Source organism: Pocillopora verrucosa, chromosome 1, assembly GCF_036669915.1.
Source record: "Pocillopora verrucosa isolate sample1 chromosome 1, ASM3666991v2, whole genome shotgun sequence".
Taxonomy (NCBI): domain Eukaryota; kingdom Metazoa; phylum Cnidaria; class Anthozoa; order Scleractinia; family Pocilloporidae; genus Pocillopora; species Pocillopora verrucosa.
This window is the reverse complement of record NC_089312.1, coordinates 20,481,337-20,502,695: the sequence shown is the minus strand read 5'-3', so window position 1 is coordinate 20,502,695 and position 21,359 is coordinate 20,481,337. Positions and strand designations below refer to the sequence as shown.

The 21,359-nt window shown below is 39.2% G+C and overlaps 1 protein-coding gene and 1 long non-coding RNA gene across 2 annotated transcripts in view; one reads left to right on the top strand and one right to left on the bottom strand.

Annotated features, from left to right (window-relative positions):
- Positions 1–21,359, bottom strand: part of LOC131781186 (uncharacterized) — a 30,155-nt gene that overhangs the window by 7,622 nt on the left and 1,174 nt on the right. The gene's annotated exons all lie outside the window — the stretch shown is intronic.
- LOC131781185 (achaete-scute homolog 1-like) lies at positions 6,103–9,283 on the top strand. The gene is made up of 2 exons (XM_059097826.2): positions 6,103–6,802; positions 7,519–9,283. Exons 1-2 carry the CDS (start codon positions 6,293–6,295, stop codon positions 7,663–7,665), a joined length of 657 nt encoding a protein of 218 aa, XP_058953809.1. The 5' UTR covers positions 6,103–6,292; the 3' UTR covers positions 7,666–9,283.

Sequence of the window (21,359 nt, the reverse complement as noted above, 5' to 3'; positions counted from 1 at the left end):
GTAACACAAAGATAAATTATGCCCACACAAATGCACTGATGAAAGGTAGTAATTATGGAATCAATTCTTGCCATTTTAAAAAAAAAAACCAACGGGCATTACCACTGAGACAAAAGATCTTCCTTAAAAAATGAGCTTCGCGTTGCGCGAAATCAACATGCTTAGAAACCCAATGAAGGATCCTTTGTTTGGCACACAGTTATCTCACTAACAAGTTTTGTGGAGATAAGCGCTGGCTAACGTTCAAAAGTATATCAAAAAAGGGGTTGGCGCAAGTTCAAAACATGCTCCTCTGGGCACTTGAGCTGACTCATTTTCAATTGTAACGAAATAATAGGTGATAAATTGCAATATTTCATTGATGGTAATTCAGGAAAATGTGTCAATAACTCCGGTGGGGCTTCCTCTGTCAACTTTGTGTGATTAGAAGGGCAAGTCGTGGCACATGGCAAGAAAGGTCTTTTTTTTTCCATGGAAATGACCCATTCTTGAACAAGTGTTCATAAACCGGGCTGAGACTATTTTTAGGAACTGACCCAAAAATGTTCCATTATGTGAATGAAGTTGTACTGGTTTTGTCTAAATGTTTAAGCTAACGAAAGCTATTGCAAGATAACCAAATCAATTGAGAGCGAGCGAAGCATAATGGAAAGTAAGTCCACAACATGTTCTGTTGGTCCAAGCCTGCATAACAGCATTTACTTTATAACGTAAATTTGCAATCCGTGCATGGGTACCTCTTCCCCCACAGGATACCCAAATAACCCTCTCGTGCATTATATTAGGTAACCTTCCACTCATCATGCATCATAACAGTCTGCGAAAATTTCTAAATTAAGGGTACCTGAAAACTTTCCTTTCAAAAAATTGTAAACTGCTCAGTGTTCAATGCAGTCTGACCACAGTGCTTTGCAAAGTGTTGTAAAGTGCATAGGAACATTTCAATGTAGGGAATGCGCTATAAAAATGCATCATAATCTGAAGCAGTCGTTTCCCTTTATGAAGGAGATTGACTCTTCTTTTAAACACACTGCTCACACCAATGCGTACAGTTCCTACATAGTTGACTGCATGATTGCCACCAGCAAAACACTGATTTTCTGAAATCCTCCTCGCATAAATGCAGTATGATAACTAACAATTCTTGCGAGCAGCAATTGTCGAAATGTGTCATCCTCCTCGGCCCTCATCGATTTTGACGAGATCAAATGTAAAACATTCAAAATTGGGAGGGGAGCAACACCAAAACCTGAGGAGGACTCTGATGAAGGCTTTGTGCCATTAAGTGGAAAAGTGCCTTAACGACACAACTTCATAGTACTCCGTGTATCTGATGCTTCCCACCATTACATAAAGGGAGTGTGACAAATAACTGCTATCGCCTCCAAACATTTCGCTAATTCTTTTTTGCTGTATAGTTCTTTTAATATTATTGGTGCAGACTGTGATTTGACGAGCCTTAAAATCGCTGATAACACCTGACATTGATCGCCAGTTTTAATAAAGACAAAGATATGTTATCCCAGAATATATTTGAGCCAAAGATGAAACCTACAACTGAGAAAAATGTGGCCAAGAAGTCTATTTCGTAAAAAAAACTCAGTCAGAAATCAATCATGAATTTAAGCCAAAGTAAAAAATGTTTCGTCGGGGTGATCAGCCCGGCGCAGGCGATCGTGGAAGATACCTAAAGGCAAGTCCTAAATTCTTAAAATATGAAGTTAGCATTTTGAACTAAACAAACTTTCAGTTATATGGTTCTCTACATTCTCGAGTCACATGACAAAAACAAAAGATATTGAGACATTACATAGCCTTTTTAAGTTTATTGATACTTCAGCTCAGAGACTCGCGAGTCCTGAAGCTGTACGCCTACCTCAATAGTAATCATTGAACTTGGACATTTCGAAGAAATTTGCCAAAATTTTAGAAGTTCTTTATAAAGATCTCATTGGACCTTTTCCGTAAAATCGTACAACAGCTCTTTCAAAGAACCTCAAAGGCCCCTACAAATGATTTTTTCGGGGAAACCCTTCAAATTGGAGCAGGGATTTTTTAAAACAACCTTTAAAGACCATCCTTGACATCCGCCAAGAATTATGCATAATGCTGAAATTTAAGACCACTGAAACATCTTCAGTGGGAGAATAAAAAATCTTCATTTTGTAAAAAGCAGCTTCACAAAAGCCCTTTGCTGAAAAAGAGACATTGCAGATGACATTACAATCTGATTTATCACAGCAGAAGTGCTGATTCATACTGATAATTGAACTGAGTGGAGTGCAGTTTGGGCTGAAATCATATGCGTGATTTGTAATCACAAGTATGATTTCAGACCGAAATTGTACGACATGAGGTTCAATTACCACTTTATTACATCCATTTTGAAATCGCCCAAATACAGGACTTGGTCAGTTCAAATATTTTATTGATGCAGTACTGCCGGTTTGAAATTAAATTCATCCATTTTGACGAGGGGGGGGGGGGAAATAAGAGTTTTGGAAAAAAAAAGTTGCAAAATTTGCCACATAATACTCTTTGTCTTTAATTTTCCTGCAATTTGATTGTTTTGCTTTTAGTGTAGCCTCCTCATTGGCTGGGAAAAAGATGCGATTTGAAGCAAAAAATGGTGCAATTCGTAAAAATTAGAGCCAATCAGATAACAGGGACCACCAGTGATTTCAAAATGGGTGTAATAAAGAGAGAAACTCTCACTGAGATCAAGAGAAGATAGATGTCCCAACATTTTCCCTTAGTAAAACCTATTGTGTTCCCGGGTGAGACACGTCTCACTGACTTTGGATATGAACTTTTCCATAACATTTCGTTCTTGATTGACTCTAGATGGGCATCAGCAACTGCAAGAGATTCGTTTCGAGATTGGTTCCCAAAATCATCAGTCAAAGTTTCTCGGATTGTCAAATGGATCTTTAAGGATTCGTGAATGATATAGATCTCCAATAAGTGTATAAACATGGGAAAAATGCGGTGTCAAAAGGAGGAAAGTCTTACAAAGTTTAGAAGTTAGCAAAAAGTACCTCAAATTCAAAAAGAAAATGTCATGGCAAAAAAAAAAAGTAGGCATCGACGAGTCTGCCCAGCCCCAATGAGTTACAATAACTCAAAGCTGGATTGCGCAGGAGTAACAACATCTTTATATGCGACTTGCGTGAGGATTATTGAATGCACCCGCTAGAGTCAAACTCGGCCCCATATCTGCGTGTTTACCCCAGGGCATCTTTACAGCTCTCCCACGGTATGACTTGGTAGATTACAGGATACCCAGGGGAACTTGGAACCTCCTGTGTCTAGATCAACGTCAGTTTGCCACAGGGTATGATTTCCAATAGACACCGGGGTATTTTAATTGGCACCAAGCCATGTTACAATTTTTTTTTTTATCAGACATTAGTTGTGTCTAACCTCACTTTACTTAACAAAGTAAGAGTGTAAACGCGATATCTTTGAGGGTGAAACTTGTGTGACGAGGCACACGCCACAGAAGATATTGCCCGCTTATGAACAGTTACAAAATATAGGAAGTTATGAACCGTGTCTAAAACTTTTACTAAAGCCGCTCGAACAGTATAAAATACAAGATAACGTATGTTTTCGAGTGGAAAAAAATCCGAGCGTATCAATTTAACCCAATCAGCAAAACGCCAATGCCAGTGAATGTCTGAATCACTCATCGCGTGATGTCTGATTCAAGTTGAGGGAAAAGGCACGCTATTATACACATACAGGAATTTACAATTTTCGAAGCTGATTTTAATAAAAACAAAACGCAATCGAAGCTTCTTTGAAAGCACTTTGGCGGCACTTGATGTTTACAGAAACAAAAGCGTACAAAGGTTAAGATAAGAGAGTCGTTATCACCAACGCAATATCCTTATCTTAGCAGCTAGGACGCTTCGCTCAAGGAGCACTTAATTCAATTCTAAATTTTGTTACTGTTCAATAAACCATTAAATCCAAGCTCTTTGAGCGATGAATCTTCCTTCCTGTAAAAAGTTCCTTGTTATGACAAATTGGGGAACAGGACGCGTCCACTAATGAAAAGAACTTCAATTTGTTAAATCAGTGACGAAGCATGAAATGTGTTTCGGCTTTGGTTTCAATAGAAAGCCATTCAATTAACCGTGTCTCTCTATGTAAATAACAATCAATCGAAAGACACACTGCAAACTCTTTCTAAGCCACAAGCCATTAACTTGGGGGCCGATATGTGTCGAGTTCCTTTCGAGAGTTATAGCCGCGTGCCGCTAAATAATTAGGACTTAAAAGCCACGCGAATGAAGAGCGTTCGTGCATGCACTTCGTTAATGCGTTCATGCAACTGTCAGCGACCCAAGCGGTTAACACTTGTAGCTGTCTTGAATGATAGATTTTATACAATACGGCAACTAAAAAGTCGATAGTACAAGAATAGATATGCAAAACGGAGAGCATTACTCAGAAACCGAAAAAAACGCATGCAACGGAATCTCGAGTAAAGAGAGCGTGAGATTCCGATGCTAATATTACAAGCTTTCGGCTTGCTTCCAAGGGAACCACAAGGGGTTTGCATGGCTCAGGGAAAACAGGAAGCTGTAATGTTCACCAATATCCGCGTCTGGCCGCTGTGTACACCGGACTTAAAAATGTAAATCAATGGTGTAATTTACCATTGACAAACTTTCAGGCACGCGTTTGGCGCGTGTAAGCAGAATTATCAAATAATAACCTAGCAAAGGAAATGTTTGTTTGTGCATGTCCACCTCTGCAAGCATATCTTCTACCAACTCCTCAACAGTAGTTCCTGTTCCGAGAAACGATTTCAGGTATAAAAAAGAACACGAAACGGAAAAAAAGGAAAATGAGTTATAAATATGCGTTGACAGTTATTAATGTCAATACAGCACGCTCCATGACACATTTCAAGCCATCTCGCCACTTAAATTGAGATAAACTCAAGAACATTATCAGGTTTTGGATCGCGACAAGTGGCGTCGTTTTGGCCGTTAATTTCGTGCCATATTCGCGTGCCACATTCAAAGTGTCTTGATTGACTGCTTCCTTTGCGCTAACTAGGAGCGCCAGGAATTCTTTGTAAAGCAAATATTTGTGACTGAAATAAAACAGTTTTATGTCTCATTACTCTGCAGCGGTAGGTAAACGGTTGTGAAGGAATGTTGTCAAAGTTGAAATTCTCTGCAAATAAAATCGATGAAAGGAAAAGATCTGACAGTCACAAAAAGGAAAAGAATTAATTTAACCCACAATGGATAAGATTAATTGGACCCCACACAAAGAAACCTCCGAAAAAGAGCGCTTGATGGTGTCGAATGAGCTTTTGCTGTTCTACTCAGGACGTACAGAACTGTTCTAAAACAATTGCAATAGTCGTATACAAGGAAAGATTTGCATTGTAAACAGTTTATCAAACTAACAGCTTCTCTAACAATGCACACAAATCCTTACAGAACCTAGAAACTATCTCTAGGCGATAAAGTTGTTAATTACTAGATACCGGACATACTTGAGACTTCTCCTTGGAGACACACGCAGCAAAAGGCAGTTGACTTTTTAAAATATGCGACTGAAAAATGCAAAACCTAGTCTACTTAGTGATAAATAGATAAGAAAAAAATTTGTAAATAAATCTTATGCAGTGGTGCGCGCAAAGTGATCTTTTTTTCCCCCTAACTTAAACATAACCGTTTACTGTTAAGGAGTCGTGCACGAGAGCCAAGCCTGAGCTGGCAGCTTATTGGCCGCCCTGAGGTTTAAAATGGTTGCTCGAGCTGAAGTATTCGGTGCAGGGAGCAGGCACGTGGATAGAACAAAAGTCTGGCTCGCCATTGATCGGCATATAGAGTCGACACGAAAGATCGCTTGTTGACTTTGTTAGCGATTTCTAAAGGTCTGACGACAGCACGCACCGCTATTGTATTGGCCAACTAATTATAATCGAAGCCACGCGCAGGACACGCACAAAAGAGCTCAAGACAATCCAGCCCTTTCATATGAAGATTAAAGGCACAAAAACAAGCCGTAGGCCATTCAAAGCAGTTAGTTTGCCTAACGTGTCATTGTGCTAAATGTCTCCACAGCCCCTCCCACTAACTCACTACCCAACAACCAAACGCTAAGTCCCTGAGGAACAAAACAAACCGCTTTATAGGCTCCGCCACGCGTCTCATGTAATATAGTATTTGCACGCACTTGTGTAGCGTGGAGCGAGACGAGTCCGTGTAAGAGAGAGCACCGCGCTGCTGCTGCCCGCTTGTCACCGCCCTGCGCAACACATATGGAGGAGTTATTAACTTTTGAGGATCTCGCTGGTCTGGATTTTCCTATCGATTTTCCAGAAATCAGCTATGACTCGCCGTCACCGTCGTCTCAGTCGTCTGATTGCTTGTCACTAGATTCACCAGCCATCTCACCAGTGAACTCTCCAAGTTCGTCCCATTCGTCTGCTCTTAGCAGCGACAACTCGCCAAGCTCCAGCCCAAAACCATCCAGGCATCGCACACGTTGCCGAACACCACACTGTTTGAAAAAAGAGCATGCTTCTATATTACGAAGAAACGAGAGGGAGAGGAACAGAGTCAAGCTCGTCAGCGATGGATTTGCCACCTTACGCAAGCACATCCCAACCACGCCAGCTAACAAGAAGCTCTCCAAAGTGGAAACGCTCCGCACTGCCATTGAGTACATAAAACATTTGCAGCGCGTGCTGAATGAGAGTAAATGGCACGAGAGGCAATCGCGCTTCTTACGACAAGTTGGGTGGATTCAAGATGCATATGACTTACAGGTAACTGACGCTTTTACTGTTGTGCATTTTTATACGCAATGAGACAAGGGTATCGATGGGATTAAAAGCTCTCAGAAACTTTGCATAGCTCAAAACAACCTCCAACAAAGTCAGGCGCACGCGTACATTTCTTGGCCCAAGTTTCAGTTTGCGAGGAAGTTCAAAAAGTTTCTTGAACCGCATAGAAAAGTTGGGTTAAGTGACAGGCCATCAAAAACTGTCAATTTGTTTCTTCAAAAAATAATCAAATTTACACCAATGTCTTGGAGTCTTATCAGGTTACTTTACTAAAGAGACAATCAACTCTGATTTCACTTTTGTAACTCTCAACTGAATTAATGCAGCATGCTTTCAAGAGGCGCGGAAATGCTCGGGGTTTCGGCTAGTCACCGGGCTCACAACTCTGGACAAGCTATGAGACAAATTCTGCAAAACTAGTGAACCATTGTTACATATTGCAGTTCTAGCACACGTGCCCAGCTACAAAACAAATACGATTTTTCGGAACTGGATTTCTATTACTAGGGTAACTCACGCGCCCATTCATTGCGCCTTTGATTACCTTTCACTTAGCGCTTTATTAAAAACCGTCCAACCGGAACATTCAAATTATGAATGATAATAACGGCGCAAATGAAGGCTTTTATGGAGAGGAGTAGGGAAGATTCCTGCCGCGCGCACTAATTGACTTGGCTGTTTTATTGCTTTTCTTGCAGGCCCTATCCAGAGGAAACGTTGCCACTGCTCAACAGTTGAGCTCCTACCTCCTAAGCCTTCCAGAGATCGCTCCATACCCAACAAGCGAGGGGTCCTTTGTTAACAACTCTGTGAGTTTGTCCAACGTATATGGACATGTTAACTAATTCAGATTTACTCTGACTCAATCAAGTAAAGATACCGTTCATTACAATGGAATGACAAAGTGTAAGCTAAGTTATTTGGCGTATTTTTATCTTACTGTATCTCGGAAGTTGCATTTAGTTATCTTCTTTTTAGCGTACAAATTCCACTCGTGTAGTCTTTTTCAGGGAAAAGTTTAATAAGCTTGGCTTTGATGTACATAGAATTAGATCTATCATGATAAATAGGGCAGCATTGTTTTCGGACAACGTGATTCTTTTTCTAGGTGAAAATAGCAACGAGGGTTTTATATATCCAGCAGAGCTGATGTATTTTTCTTCCCAATTGGAGGTAAATAGCGTAAACAATTTTGAACCGATTGGTGTTCTTATAATTTCGTAGTATAGAGACTTTCGAATTCGCTGTTCTTTTTGCAGCGGTATTTTCTCCTTAACGGAAAATTGTATATAGGATGTCTCGTAAGCGAGGATGTTGTATTGGTTGCATGTTTCCTAGTTAATAACACACAATACAGAGCTCTGTAGATTAGTTTATTCCAGTATAACGAGGAAAGTTTCGAAATGAAAGGAATTTTTGGCTGCTTTACGCAGCCATTTGACATTTCCATCAAATGGAAAAGATTTGAGTGTGATGATTTATTGTTTTTTTAAGACGTCTTTGATAACTTTTTTTTCGTCTTAAAGAAATCCTTTATGTTTGGTAGCCCAGCAGTTATTAGAGGCGCTTAGGTAGCTGGCCTTGAGCCAAGGTGAAATATGCATATTCTGAATACACAAATTAACCAGGTTATAAACTTCTATTATCTCTAAAGAGAAGACTAACAATATACCCCAAGAAAGCGGTAAAAGAATTTGGCTTTCAAGGCACCAGAATTTGCACCTTTCATCTTAGTCGCGGCAGAAATGTCGACATTGCTAATCAAGTAATTAATTGAACTCCAATGAGTTTAAAGGATTTCCTTCGCTCCCGTTGTAGAAACTTTTTTGTTTTTGTAATGGGTGACATGCTTGCAAGGTCAAGCGAATAGAAGTAACAACTTCGGCTTTATGAAGGATTGAAGTAAGGACAGAGTCCATACGTTATATATGTAACGCGCAGAACAATATTGAGTTTGTAGTTGATTCTACTGAGAAACTCGCGAATATCATAGCTTATACAAATATATTCCACAATGTATAAATACGCAGGCACTCAAGAAAATTTGTGGCTTAAATCGTGCTAGGTTGAGTTGCTGCTGTTAAGACTTGCTTCCAAAGGGAAAAAAACACAGGAATGATGTTGAAGCTCTTTTGTTTTAAGAAGATATTGTCGAGTTCCTATAATAAGTTCTAATTTGAGACTACTTGTTTAATGGAACCTAGATTTGAACAGGTTTGGACTCCTTAGCTGACACCTAGAGCGAAATTTGTTCGGCATAAGCCAACAAACTATTAATCCAATAATGTCTGGGAACAGACTAATTCAGTACTAGTGCTGTGCACCGTATGAGTAGTTTGTAGAGAAATAAGAAGATGACCACTTGCGTATCTAGTGGACATGAAAAAATAGAATATGTCAGTATATACCTTATCATGCAATTTGTTAAAGGGAAATTAAAGTTGCACGATTTATTTTTCTATATTTCTAGTTTGGTGTTTTCTTTTCGGGATACGATTCCTGTCAAAATACCTTTGTCGCTGTTGTTGGGGTTTAGTCAACAGCTTCTTGTAGCAGTTGATTTTAATGTGGTGCTCTAAGCAGAGCACATGGTAGCCTTTAGAAAAGATTGTCTAATAGTGACCCACTAATTGGGCGGGACGACGCTTTAAGCGCGCAAATTACAATGTCACTCGCTAAACACCTAGGAAGAAAGCGCATTTGCTCAATGTTTCGAAGTAAAATCACAAGATACAGATGAAGTAGTAAAACCGCAAGCACATTAAAAATTTAAATGCCATAGCTTTCCATAAGAGTCATTTTCCAGGAGCAAAGAGACTGGAGAACTTTGTTATTGAATCGAATTCACCCCCCGACGAGAGGTAGCAAAACCTGAATGAATCAGCTCATTCACAGCTTCGTAACATCCAAAGTTCAACTACAACAAATTAGCACAAGGCCACCAGGGTCTAGCCCAAATCAAAATAACCGTGGCGAACGGCAACTCGCATCACCGAGATATCATAGCAAACAATTTACTACCCGCTGTGAGGACAAATGACTTAGCTTTTACCACCTAGTGCAGCTCGGAGCGAAACAACAAAGGGCAAAGATGATTAATTTCAGCGACATGTTAAGAGCTGTTCGTTTCAAATTCTGTCGGGGGTGAGAGTCGAAACTGAGAAAGCAAACCTTAACTGACTTGTTTTCAACTGACTATTAATAGATCTTGAAAGGAAGCATCGCTAAATCGCGCTTGCCTAGGAACAAACAAGTTAAAGGGGTTACTAAGGATTACGCCGACAGCCTTAAGACGCCTTTAATTCCACTGATAGTTTTCTGTAAGCCTCTTTCGAAAAGGAAAACTAAGGACACTTATTTCTTAGGATTACTTGTATCAGATCATTCTTGACTAAGATATTGTTTATCTGGTGTGGGTCGATAATATGAAATTAATTGTTAAAGACTGCCCGAGGGCCATTGGCTCCGTTTACTGAGGTATACCACACCTGTTGTTAATGTTAGCCGACAAGTATTGATTTCAGCGAGAAATGTGATTTTTGTTTACATGGTTCGTGCCAAATTTATCGTTCATGACACAAATTTTCAATATAAAATGTACGTGTAAATGCAGAGTCAGAAAACTCGACCAGTGGTAACTAGAGCTTTATGTGACAATAATTAGGAAATACTAGTTTCTCAACGAGAAGAATATGGCTAAATTCACTAAAACGTTCAAGAATAATTTTTAAAATTGCTTAACAACGCTCTTAACACGACTTCTGTAAACTCCTCGCTCACCTTCGGGGATGAGGAGTTTATGGAATGGCGCTCCTGTTTGAGCGCTGATCAGGCTAAATATCTGTATTCTTTTATCGATATTTAGTGAAAACATTTAACTTTTATTGTCATTTAATAGGGCTTCCTTGTGAGAACTTAAAGGTTTGTATTGAACCCTTATTACTTGCGCGGATATGAAAAGACTCCTTTGGGGCTGTCAGTGCAACTGGATAAAGCAGGGCATCGGAACAACGTAACTAGAAGCAAACCGCTAGAAAGAAAAGATGCAGATGTCGTTTTTTCTGATTCCCAAACAAAACAAGTTTTTGGTACAGACGAAATTTCAACCCCACAAAGCTATCGCACAGGACCATACTCATCACAAGCTGAAACTATGAGCGTGAGACCAAATACATCGCACATCCCCTCTGGAAACTCAGAAAACACCAAACAACGAGAAACAATTGGCGTTGGAAAGCAAGTGAGCTAGTTCTTGCTATAAAAATGCCTATTCCACATGCTTATTTTTCATTTCTAAGCCTTCCGTGAATTTCAATTGCGATTTCAATTTCATAATCATCTCATGAGGCTCAATGCGCAAGAATGTTCGAGATTACAGCGTTACAAAATCTCTTGTTTCCAGCAAAGTAAGAAACATATATCCCACGTACAACTTTAAAAAGAAGTCCAAAGTTCTAATTCTCCTTTACCACCTCCGTCGTTTTTTTTTATAAAGAAGAGTCTAAGGTATTGAAAATGTTCATCTTTTATCCTTCCGTATTAAGCCCCCACAAAACCCCCATCTCTATAGAAACATCACTCCACCGTAAAACCATTTTGAATCTAACAATAGGAGCCACGTGTTTCCAAACATCAAACGCATACTGTGCGGTTGGAAAGTGCCGCATTAACTGTGCAAGAATTCATCAACACTTTGGACTTTAATCGAATATTTTGTATACAATTTCCACGCGCATATTGCGATTGCGAAATTCCTAAACACAGGTTGTACGTTTCACAATCTATGAGGCGTCTGTGGCTTAGACAAAAAATAACCCGTTCCCTTGATGAATACCAAAGAAAAGAGACCTCTGCGTTAATTAGACAAAGACATCATAGCATTGGAGAATGCATTTAAATTTTTTTTTCACACAACAAAGCCAAGTGGCCTGAGATGGAGCACATTTGCTATGAGATTTTTCAATCAGGTCAAGCTACCAGGCAACAGAATTGCACCATAAACTCCACTGATAATGCTGTAATTGTGGCAATCGTATTAAAACTTCCTTAGGGCTACAAAAAAGATGATACACTGATGCGTTGTTATGGATATTTTGTGGAAAGCGATTATGATAATTATCTTTAATCGCAAATATTATCATCATTCCTCTAGTTGGTAACGCAGAAACTATAACAACTAATAGCGTGTCTCATCACGTTTTCTTTTCTTTTCACATTTCCGAAGAGCGTTTATTCCCATCCTCGCGCATGACTAGCGCACAGAATTAAAAAGGCTCTCTCAGAGCTTCTGAGAGAGGTAAACAGTCATTTTTTCCGATAAGAGTATTCTGGTATTCTGGTTTAACAAAAATCTTCTCTCAATAATGAAAATAAGGAACACTGAGAGCAGAAAAAGGACATCGCACATATAGCTGTAAATTTAGTTGACCAAGTGAAACCTGTGCTCAGCAGGACAAGTTCCGCGGGACCCTGGCTTGTGCTTGCTCAATACAGGGTGTCCGATCAATAAAGTTTGTAGTAAATTGCGAAATTTTACTAAACAAACTGAACTTACCCCCCACCCCCACCCCCCAAGAGAATTTCTTGTACGTTGCGCACCTGAAATTGAAACCTATTGACGTCGGTTTGACTTTCATGTTTTGTTATCTCTGAAAGAAAAAAAAAAAAAAACCAGAGGAAAAAGTGTATTTCAAAAGTCCTTGATCTACTGGCACAATAACGCATCAAGGAAGTGATAAGACTGTCTCTCGTTAATGATGTTGACAAATTCATTATTTTGACGTCCTAAATATATTTACCACGAACTGCCAGTAAGTTGTGCCGTGGAATATGTCAGCCTTTAAGTTGCCAAGTTTTTTTTTGTTTTTTTTGCAATATTTGAAAGAGATACGCTCTAAAAGCGTGTGGTTTCTCGATATAACAGAATATGGAGTTTCGCACAGTCAGAAAAAAAAACAGTCACTACGCCACGAGACAGGTCAAAGTAAGAAATTCATGTTAAATTTTAACTGGAGGGTTCGTGCTGTTTTTAATCGAGAAATACCACGTCAACGCAATATAGCAACTAACAGATGGATGTTTCAAAACTGTATCGATATATGAACAAATTTTCATGTAGCAACGTTCATTGATGAGTGCAATTTCAAAAATTGCGTCAAAGCGCGAGTTCCTTGACTTCTAGGAAATGTGCGGCTTTATCCCAAAATCTGCGTTTCAAAGTTCACCTGTGTTTAAAACTTCCGATCAAAATTAATAGAAGCTAGAGAGGAAGGAACTTAAATATACGTCCTCATAACGAAACGAATGACTGTAATTAAAAATTCACTTGAGTTTAAAACTTCCGTAAAAAATAAAAGAAAAATTTAATGGCACCGTTTAAAACTTCCGTTTAAAGTTAAACATAGGTGATTGTTTTCTTTTCGGACTTTTTTACTGCAGACGCAACGTATTACATGCGTGCGCAAAGCAATTAAGAGGGTCATCGCTTTTCATAAGGACCTAATCCCTCAGTGCTTACATCCACCAGCGTCTCTTAATTTCAATCGACAAGTGAAGCTGCGTAAGTTGGATACAGGAAGACTGAGTCCCCTTTTTATCATTACCCTATATATCCTGTTTAAACACTGATTATAAAGATAGCCTCGTGCAGCGTTTACTTCCTTTCTTCGAAAAAAGACACGAGGACCAGCTGTTCAACTTTTGACAGGAGCTCTACAATCAATATTAGACGCAACCGTTTCCATTACAATATGCCAATCAAAATGACGTCGAGACCCGTTCAACCAAAACGTCCTCATTATACCCGGCAACGCTGTTGTAAACATACGTTTAGTTTGAATGGTTTGGCGCGTTCTCTTCCACACGTTTTTTTTAAGCCGGAAAGTTTTTCGCGCGTTCCTACGAGTGCTAAAAAGTTTGTTCACTTCACAGACGTGCAACCTCTCCAAGGCCAAGACAAGCGATTCACTTCAAATCTAAACAGTTTCGCTCAAGTTTTCTGCATTAGCGAAACTAACGTTGCCGTTACTTATTAACAAAAAACATACTAAATTTGTAAGGTGGCGACAAAATTAACCTAAAACAAACAGCTTGGGTTGGGACTTTTCACTCCTTAAGCACAGAAAACCCCCTAAAAGTAGATTCTGAGCTTTCTAAGAGAAAAATTCCTCCACAATTTTTTAAACTGGAGTTTCTTTTTCTTTTTCTTTTTTAGGAAGGTGGTCTCTATTCATAACAATGGCAAGGGCTTTGAACAAAAGATTCAAATAAAAGAGGCCTCAAAAATTTACTCTAAAAGGTGTTTAATAAAGACACGGTTGAGATTTGAAAAGCATTGCAATTGTTCTCTGCAGCTTTTGGGCCAAATTTGAGCCTTGTTACTTTGTCAAAGCAGTCTTGTGTGCAGAATAAACAGCATTACAGTTTTTTTACCTAATTTCGTCAGCAAAGTATCTTAGTCTGACAACACTCTTGAGATCTGAATACTGAGGTTTATTGCAGTAAGATAAATTACTAAATGTAAATTACTACATGTTAAAGAATAATGTGTGTAGACTACCCTTAGATTGTGAGAACATTTCAATCTTCTTTAATGCCCTCTGCAGTGTATTTAAGTCTAGGAGCACTCTTGAAAACTGGTCTTTGAGATTTGTTGTGATGAGAAATATGACTAGATTTTTCAGAGAGTTTATCTAAGTAGGAGGTCGATTTTCTTTCGCCTAAAAACCACAAAATGTCTTCAGTAATTGTCTTCTTAAAAATGCCTAGAGGCTAACAACAGTTCAAACGAATAAACGTATATTGGAAAAGAAAAGTACTATTTTCATCTCGCTTTTAGCAACAGAATATTATAGCTACAAACACATCTTGGAGGATCGAATCACTGCAGTTCGGTGAGCTTGATTCACTGCACCATTCTATTTAAAAATTTTATCCAGGCAACTGGAAACGTCGCCATTTTCAGCGTTATGTTGAAGCGCGCGCGCCAACAGATGCTACTGAAGTGTTTAATTTGTTTGACATGGAATAAAGAAAGAGTGCAGCTGAGTGTTGCGAAAACAAAAACAGTTCGAAACAATTCTCCAAGTGACAACAACTCCTTGGGAGTTTTATTATAGATGAATAAATCGGGCTGTAAACTCCCACGACCCTTTGACCCCTGGGCTACCTATCCGTGGGAACCATGAGAAACTACTCACACCATTCTTTATTCTCCATGCGTCTATTAGTAAACGATACTTGGCATCACAAATTCAACTAACATCATGAGTAAGAAAACGTTTTGTCCCTTCACTCCTGTAAGTGTTATCAGAAGCACATAACCTATAAACAATTATACACTCCAAAGTTGTCCAGTTATCAGAGCTTGAAAAGCTAACGGTTCGTGTGTCGTCTTCCTTCTCCCGTTGCGACGCGTGCAACGCGCGTTTCTGTCGCGCTCGCACGCCAGAAGCCTACCAAAAGCTCTTCTATTTTTGTTTGTTTTCACCATTCTCGATAGATTGTATTTTCATAACAAGTCTACATACAATACAGTCGCGCTCGCACGCCAAAGATCCACCAGAAGATCTTCTACCATTTTTTCCCTCGCCCATCTCGAAAGACTGTATTTTCGTAACAATTATTTGCAAACATTACACCTGTCAGAACCCTAAAGTAAAACTTACAGACTAGAAATGAATCCTCGAACGTCATATAATTAACGCGGGATTTCAGACCTTGAAATATCACCGGAGAGATCGACGGTTTCACAGTGTGGTGCATGATTAAAAGTTTCATTTTCGAAACTAGTTTACAGGTTATTCGTATCAAATTAAGTGATTGATTCTCGCTATGAGAAACAGAAAGGGCACAAAACATAAATGAACCGTCGTCATTCATTCTCATAACTCATTATGCCGCAGTGTTTACCGCAACATGCATGTATACACGCGCCTCTGTGGGAACAAGAAAAGAAAACCGGCATTATACTCCGCTGACGGCATACCCGATCCAGATGCTTTTTACAACTGTAACACTTGAGGGAGGCCAAACTTGTGCTCCAGAAATAAAAGGTTTTGCAAGTCAAGTTTGGCTTGAACTTGAATATTTCTTAAAGAAAACTACTCATCAGCACCACTGCCTAAACCAAAGATAACTTGACAGCTGTCCGTGAACTCGGAAAAATTGTGGTAGTATAGCTGAGATACCCTTTCTGCCGGATTGAGGTGAACTTTGCTTACGGCTTCGTGCATTTTCTCCATCTTGTGAAAGTTCACGTTAACACAACGTGTTATCAAAATACCTTCCTTACCAACTGAAATCTCAGTTAAAGTGAAGTCACGGCGATCCCCAATATAATAGTTTCACTTTTCAACCTGAGTTCACGACCAAACAACTTGGTTAGATCTCTAGTGAAATCAGGATAGAATTGATTCAGAGAGTTCAAACCTGATCTGTCGCAAAACGTTCTTGGGAAAGAGCGGGAAAATCCACGCCAATGACAAAATTAAGATATGGTACACATCCAGATCCTGATAACGACAAAATTAAACAACAGATTCAGAAAAATGGAGAACAGCAAGTAACTGTACGTTTGGCTTTTTGGAGTCGCAATCTGGCATGGTTGCCATTGTGGACTATTTAGTATTGCTCTACCCACAGTGCCTTTCTCTTGCGTCAAGAAGTGAAATTCATCATTGTCACCAATTAATAATCAAGGGAGCATCAAAAATCGGACTGGAAATGAGATAAAGTAAAAAAGATATGTCTGGGGGATAAAATTATCATGATAAAAAGTAATGCTGCTTTAAATTAGCGCAGAATTTTGCCGTTAATAATAAGTCACCTCAAGTCTTATTCCACACCCTGTTCACCTTAATACCTCTACTGCATCCCGCAGTAATTTGTAATTTTCGATATTTCGTCGATCCTAGTACTTCGTAAAATGTTCCATCCAAAAGAAAGCAGTTTTCCCGTTCCCTAATCAGATCCTCTCTTCAGTCACAGGCCGCTTTCACTCATCTACAAACCTTGGGGCGGCCGCAAGAAGCATGTGTAACACTTGGATCCCGATCAAGTCCTTACCAGGAACACTCGATCTTCATCGGCCAAAAGAGCATTGAGCTCCACCACAGTAAAATGCAACAACAATGTACAAGGAAATAGTGTAAGAAAGAAAAATCACTGAGTCCTTGAGTGGAATCCGAGAGTCTCAGTTTTACCGCTGACAGGTGCTACCATTGAGTTCCAGGATCTTGTCACGGAATACGAAATTTTTTGGTTATAATGGCGATCAAACCTCTAGAAACAATTGCCCTTAGTTCCCATTCGGTCTTCCTCTTCCTCTCCTATCATTTGTCAAATTCATTTCGAACGTTTTTCTCCTCAACATGCAAATTTCGCCATTTTTAAGAATATTAAAAGAGGATGGAGATACAAATTCAGTAGAAGCTGACGTTTCCTAAAAATGCTTGCCAGAAGTAGGGGAATTCAATTCGTCTAAACAGCATCTGTCTTCGATTGCAGGTTCACATATTCTCTATTCTGCTAAAATAAGCAATACCGAAGTAGTCTTATAGGCAAAGCCCCAGCAGCGGAGGCTTACATTTAGCTCCATGGTTATTTTTTTAGAGAGAGAAGTAAGCAAAGAGTCATAAGCCAGGGGAGTGCTTGCGTAATCTCTTGACCGGGCCATCATTTTACTTATCATATGACCAGTACAGCGCCCGCTCACACAATCTCATAAAAACAATCATGAAAAATCTGAAGTGGGTGGGGTCGTACACTTAACTTAGGTAGGCAAGGTACAAGCCGTTCACCCCCACACGAGTCTGGTGAATTTCCCGATAACGTGAATTCCATTTGTAGACTTAGAGTTAGAATAAATAAGGACCTTGTGCTTGACCTCAAGCCAAGTATTCAACTACTCCCACTCAGTCAATATGTACTTCCTAATCGCGTACGACAAATTGAAGAATACGCATGACAGTCCCGTGGCCGTCGCACGCAATGGGAAAACTGTACTACAGAATTTGTTTCACTGAGAAAAAAGTCTCCAAATTAAAATGCAATCAGAAGATTCAGTGGAACACCTAACGATTGGGGTACCATGCTTCGACTTGCTTAACTATGAATTCGTGCCAGGTGCAAAGCAAGTAACTTTGTGTTAATGGCGGGGGCTGAAGTGAAACGCGTCATACGGGTGCACCACATTATACGTGACAGGTCAGGTTTAGGGCCAGTGCAGACAATATGACTGGTCTATTCATCAAGAGAAGCATACTTGACATAAGGCAGCTAACTAGCTAAACGTGTTCTTCGGCACACCCAGCGCTTAAGTGTCTTTTCAAATCATATGCGGAACTTACGGAATTGTTGTTTTAAGTGCTCGTATAAAAAGTTTAAACCTGCACACGCGCCTAACTCATGCCGGCCTGTAGCGTTCGCATGCCGGCCGCATGTATAATGTCAAAGAAGTGCACAAATTCAAAACGCGAGTGTCGTGCGATTCCGGCCGCCCACGCGCGCCCCCCTGAAGTAAGCGCCATCCGAAGTACGCGCCACGCGTGTTGTAAAGAGTCATGCAACGCGACAAGCAAGCGGTCACCGGGAATTCTCTTCGACGGTTGACCATCTGAATCAAAGGATTATGCAATAAATAATTCTTGTGGTTTGCGGTGAGTGCCGAAGATTCTTCTATAGAGCTCATTTAAGACATTATATTAAGTGAAACAAATACTTTGCGTGGGAAGTCTACAAGAACGAGTTATCAACTTTCAAACAATTCCATACAATGCATTCATTTGTATGAAACTCCATCAGACGGGAACAAATTCAAAGTTTATGTAACTTTAATTCCCGCTGATGGGAACCGCTGAAGGCGTTTTTCTTACGCCGTCAAAACTATGATGCAGACTTTTATATAGTAGCACAGGGGAGTCAGAGCGTAACAGCCTTAAACTTGAACGTGACAGTCGCTTATTTTAAAATATAGAACAAAACCAATACGAAATAAGGCATCCAATTTTTTTCACTTCATCTCCTATTGAGTCCAGTTTCCTGTGAAAAGTTATCCCAAGGAAAACAATACATGAATACTTGTATAGTATTTAATGTTTGCTACGGATGTTCACGCAAGCGTATCGCAGTGAAAATTCATTACCCCAATTTCAATCCAGGAGAGTAGAAATCTTTACGAAAGAAATGTGCTTCATTAAAGCCCACTAGGGGACTTCATATTTTACTTACAACTAAGAGTCGTTCTAGGCACAAAATTGTTGCTTTACAGTCAAATGTTAAGTTGAGTGCTGAGACGCACTGTTGAACAGAGCCTGGTGCAATATACTTAATGGTTGTACTCAAAAGACTGTGAGGGGTGAGATGTTGATAAGCAAATACTTCTATAGACTACTGAAAAGACACATAGAAACAAACACTTAAATCATTTAAATTCCCTCATACTTTATTTGAGCCAAATTGAGATTATAAGCTCAAATCCAGGCATTACCATAGCTACCATACAAGGTCTCGCCGTAATTATACCCCTTTGGGTGAGTTTTTTTCGGTCATTAAATTATCTGTTTCTTAAGATTATGCTTTGGTTCTCTACCTTACAATTTGTCAGAAAAATTTTTAATCCACTTTCTCAGACGGTTGTTCTGTGATGATCTTTTAGCTAGTTACAAACCACGTATCTTACAAAAATAAGAATGCAATACGCTCCTAAATAAAATGATCCGTCCGCTTAAATATCCAGAAGCACGTGTAAAATTAACGCCAGAGAACAAACAAACGACGTCAAACAAAAAAAATCGCCCTTTCCTAACCATTAGAATACTTGACACGATGCAATGACTAGAATATTCTCGAAGCGTCACATGAAATGATCCACCCACACACCCCTCACAACTCAGTTGAGTGTCGTTATTGTGTCAGATAGCTCATTTGCGGTTTTCTTTTAGTCTGTTTAGGTCTCTTTATCAGTTTACTTTGTACTTAAAATCTCATCAAAATGGTACTTAATCCTTTCGCCCACGTGCTTCGTCAAGTATTGCGGTTAACCAATGTGGCTCGGACATCAAGCAAATCATCACGTGTCATGAAAAGAAGTAAATTAAAAGAGTTGGAGAAGAAAACTTTTGATTCCTTTTGACAGCTCATTTTTATAACACTAACTCCTAGCTGAAAATGGGAGTGAAACCAAGAACGTACCAATTTTTTTGCACCTGTTTAAGTTTACACAGAAATCTGCATCATAAGTGCTTCTTCCTGTTTTGATTGATATTACCAATACTAAATAACTATTAAGAGTTTTCAATCACTCCCTGAAGAAAACTTCCCTTGTTTTGGAGGAACAACTAAATAAACGAATAGCGCGCACAGACACTTCTTGGAGGAACCAAAGTAGCTGTGAAGGCTGAAATGCGATTAAAATACTTACTATGGGGGAAATTGAAACGAAATTGTTGGGCAGGAACCGGAACACGGGGGATGTCTGAAACTAGTATTTAGACCGTAAAAAAACTGAAGCTCATAAAACAATGTATAATATTACGCAAGAAAAGAATTGAAGATTACAACAGAAAACGATGTAGACCTCACATACGTCAGAGATAAAGACATGCAGGCACGAAAGGCAGGAAATTCACAACATACTGTTTTTTTTTTTTTCAGTTCTTCTGCTAGACATATGGTTACTGGTAACCGAATTTTGAGACAGTCTGTTCTTGGAAACTCAAAATCTTATTTTTTTTTCGCCAGGTATATGATAAGACAATATCGATCATTTTTTATCAAAACTTGTTTATACGGGTTAGGCAGTCTACAAAAACAATATAAAATAATATATTGTGTGTTTTGTCTTTGGTTTTTTTAATGAGTGAAATTAAAGATATCCGGCAATGAATTCCACGAGCTTTACTAATTGCAAAAACTCCAGGAGTATTCTCGTCTCGTCGAGTTTATTTACGAACTAGCAGTTGAAGAGAATTGCTGTTGTTTTATTTGTTCAAAGTTATTTTGACGATTTTAGTTCCAAACAAAGTTGTAAAGAAATTATTATAAGTAACCGACGATGTACTTCTAAATTTATAAAGAACACGCGAAACATGCAGAAAAAAAACTGCTAGTGAAAGAATGAAATTAAAATCTAAAAATCAAAGCCTACAGAAATTGATACGATGAATGATCCAATGCTAAATTGACTATTACTTTTTATTACTGATTCATCTTTTTGTTCTGTAAATTTAACTTAGACGTGGCAAAATGTACCCAGCGAATACCCGGCGAATACCCGCCGGAGCTCCGGGTCTTGCTAAAAGCACTGCAGACACCAATTACGTAAGTTTGATGCAATAGAACCATTTCTTCCCTAACATTGGCAGTCACAGTTCGCGTATCGTGAAAATTCAGCCAGAATTCTTCAAGAAATCCGTTTCAATCTTAACCAGCCTTATCCATCTCCACCTGATCGTTCTCTTTACATTTCCTTTTGTACTGACAAGGAGAATTTGTTTAACAATCAGGAGCTTCTTAAATTGGTGACTATTTCCTACATTCT

Bases quoted from the DNA above. Each gene is read 5' to 3' on its own strand.
- LOC131781185 (XM_059097826.2), top strand. From the start codon at position 6,293: ATGGAGGAGTTATTAACTTTTGAGGATCTCGCTGGTCTGGATTTTCCT. The intron at 6,803-7,518 runs GTAACTGACGCT...CTTTTCTTGCAG, and splicing joins AAGATGCATATGACTTACAG to GCCCTATCCAGAGGAAACGT.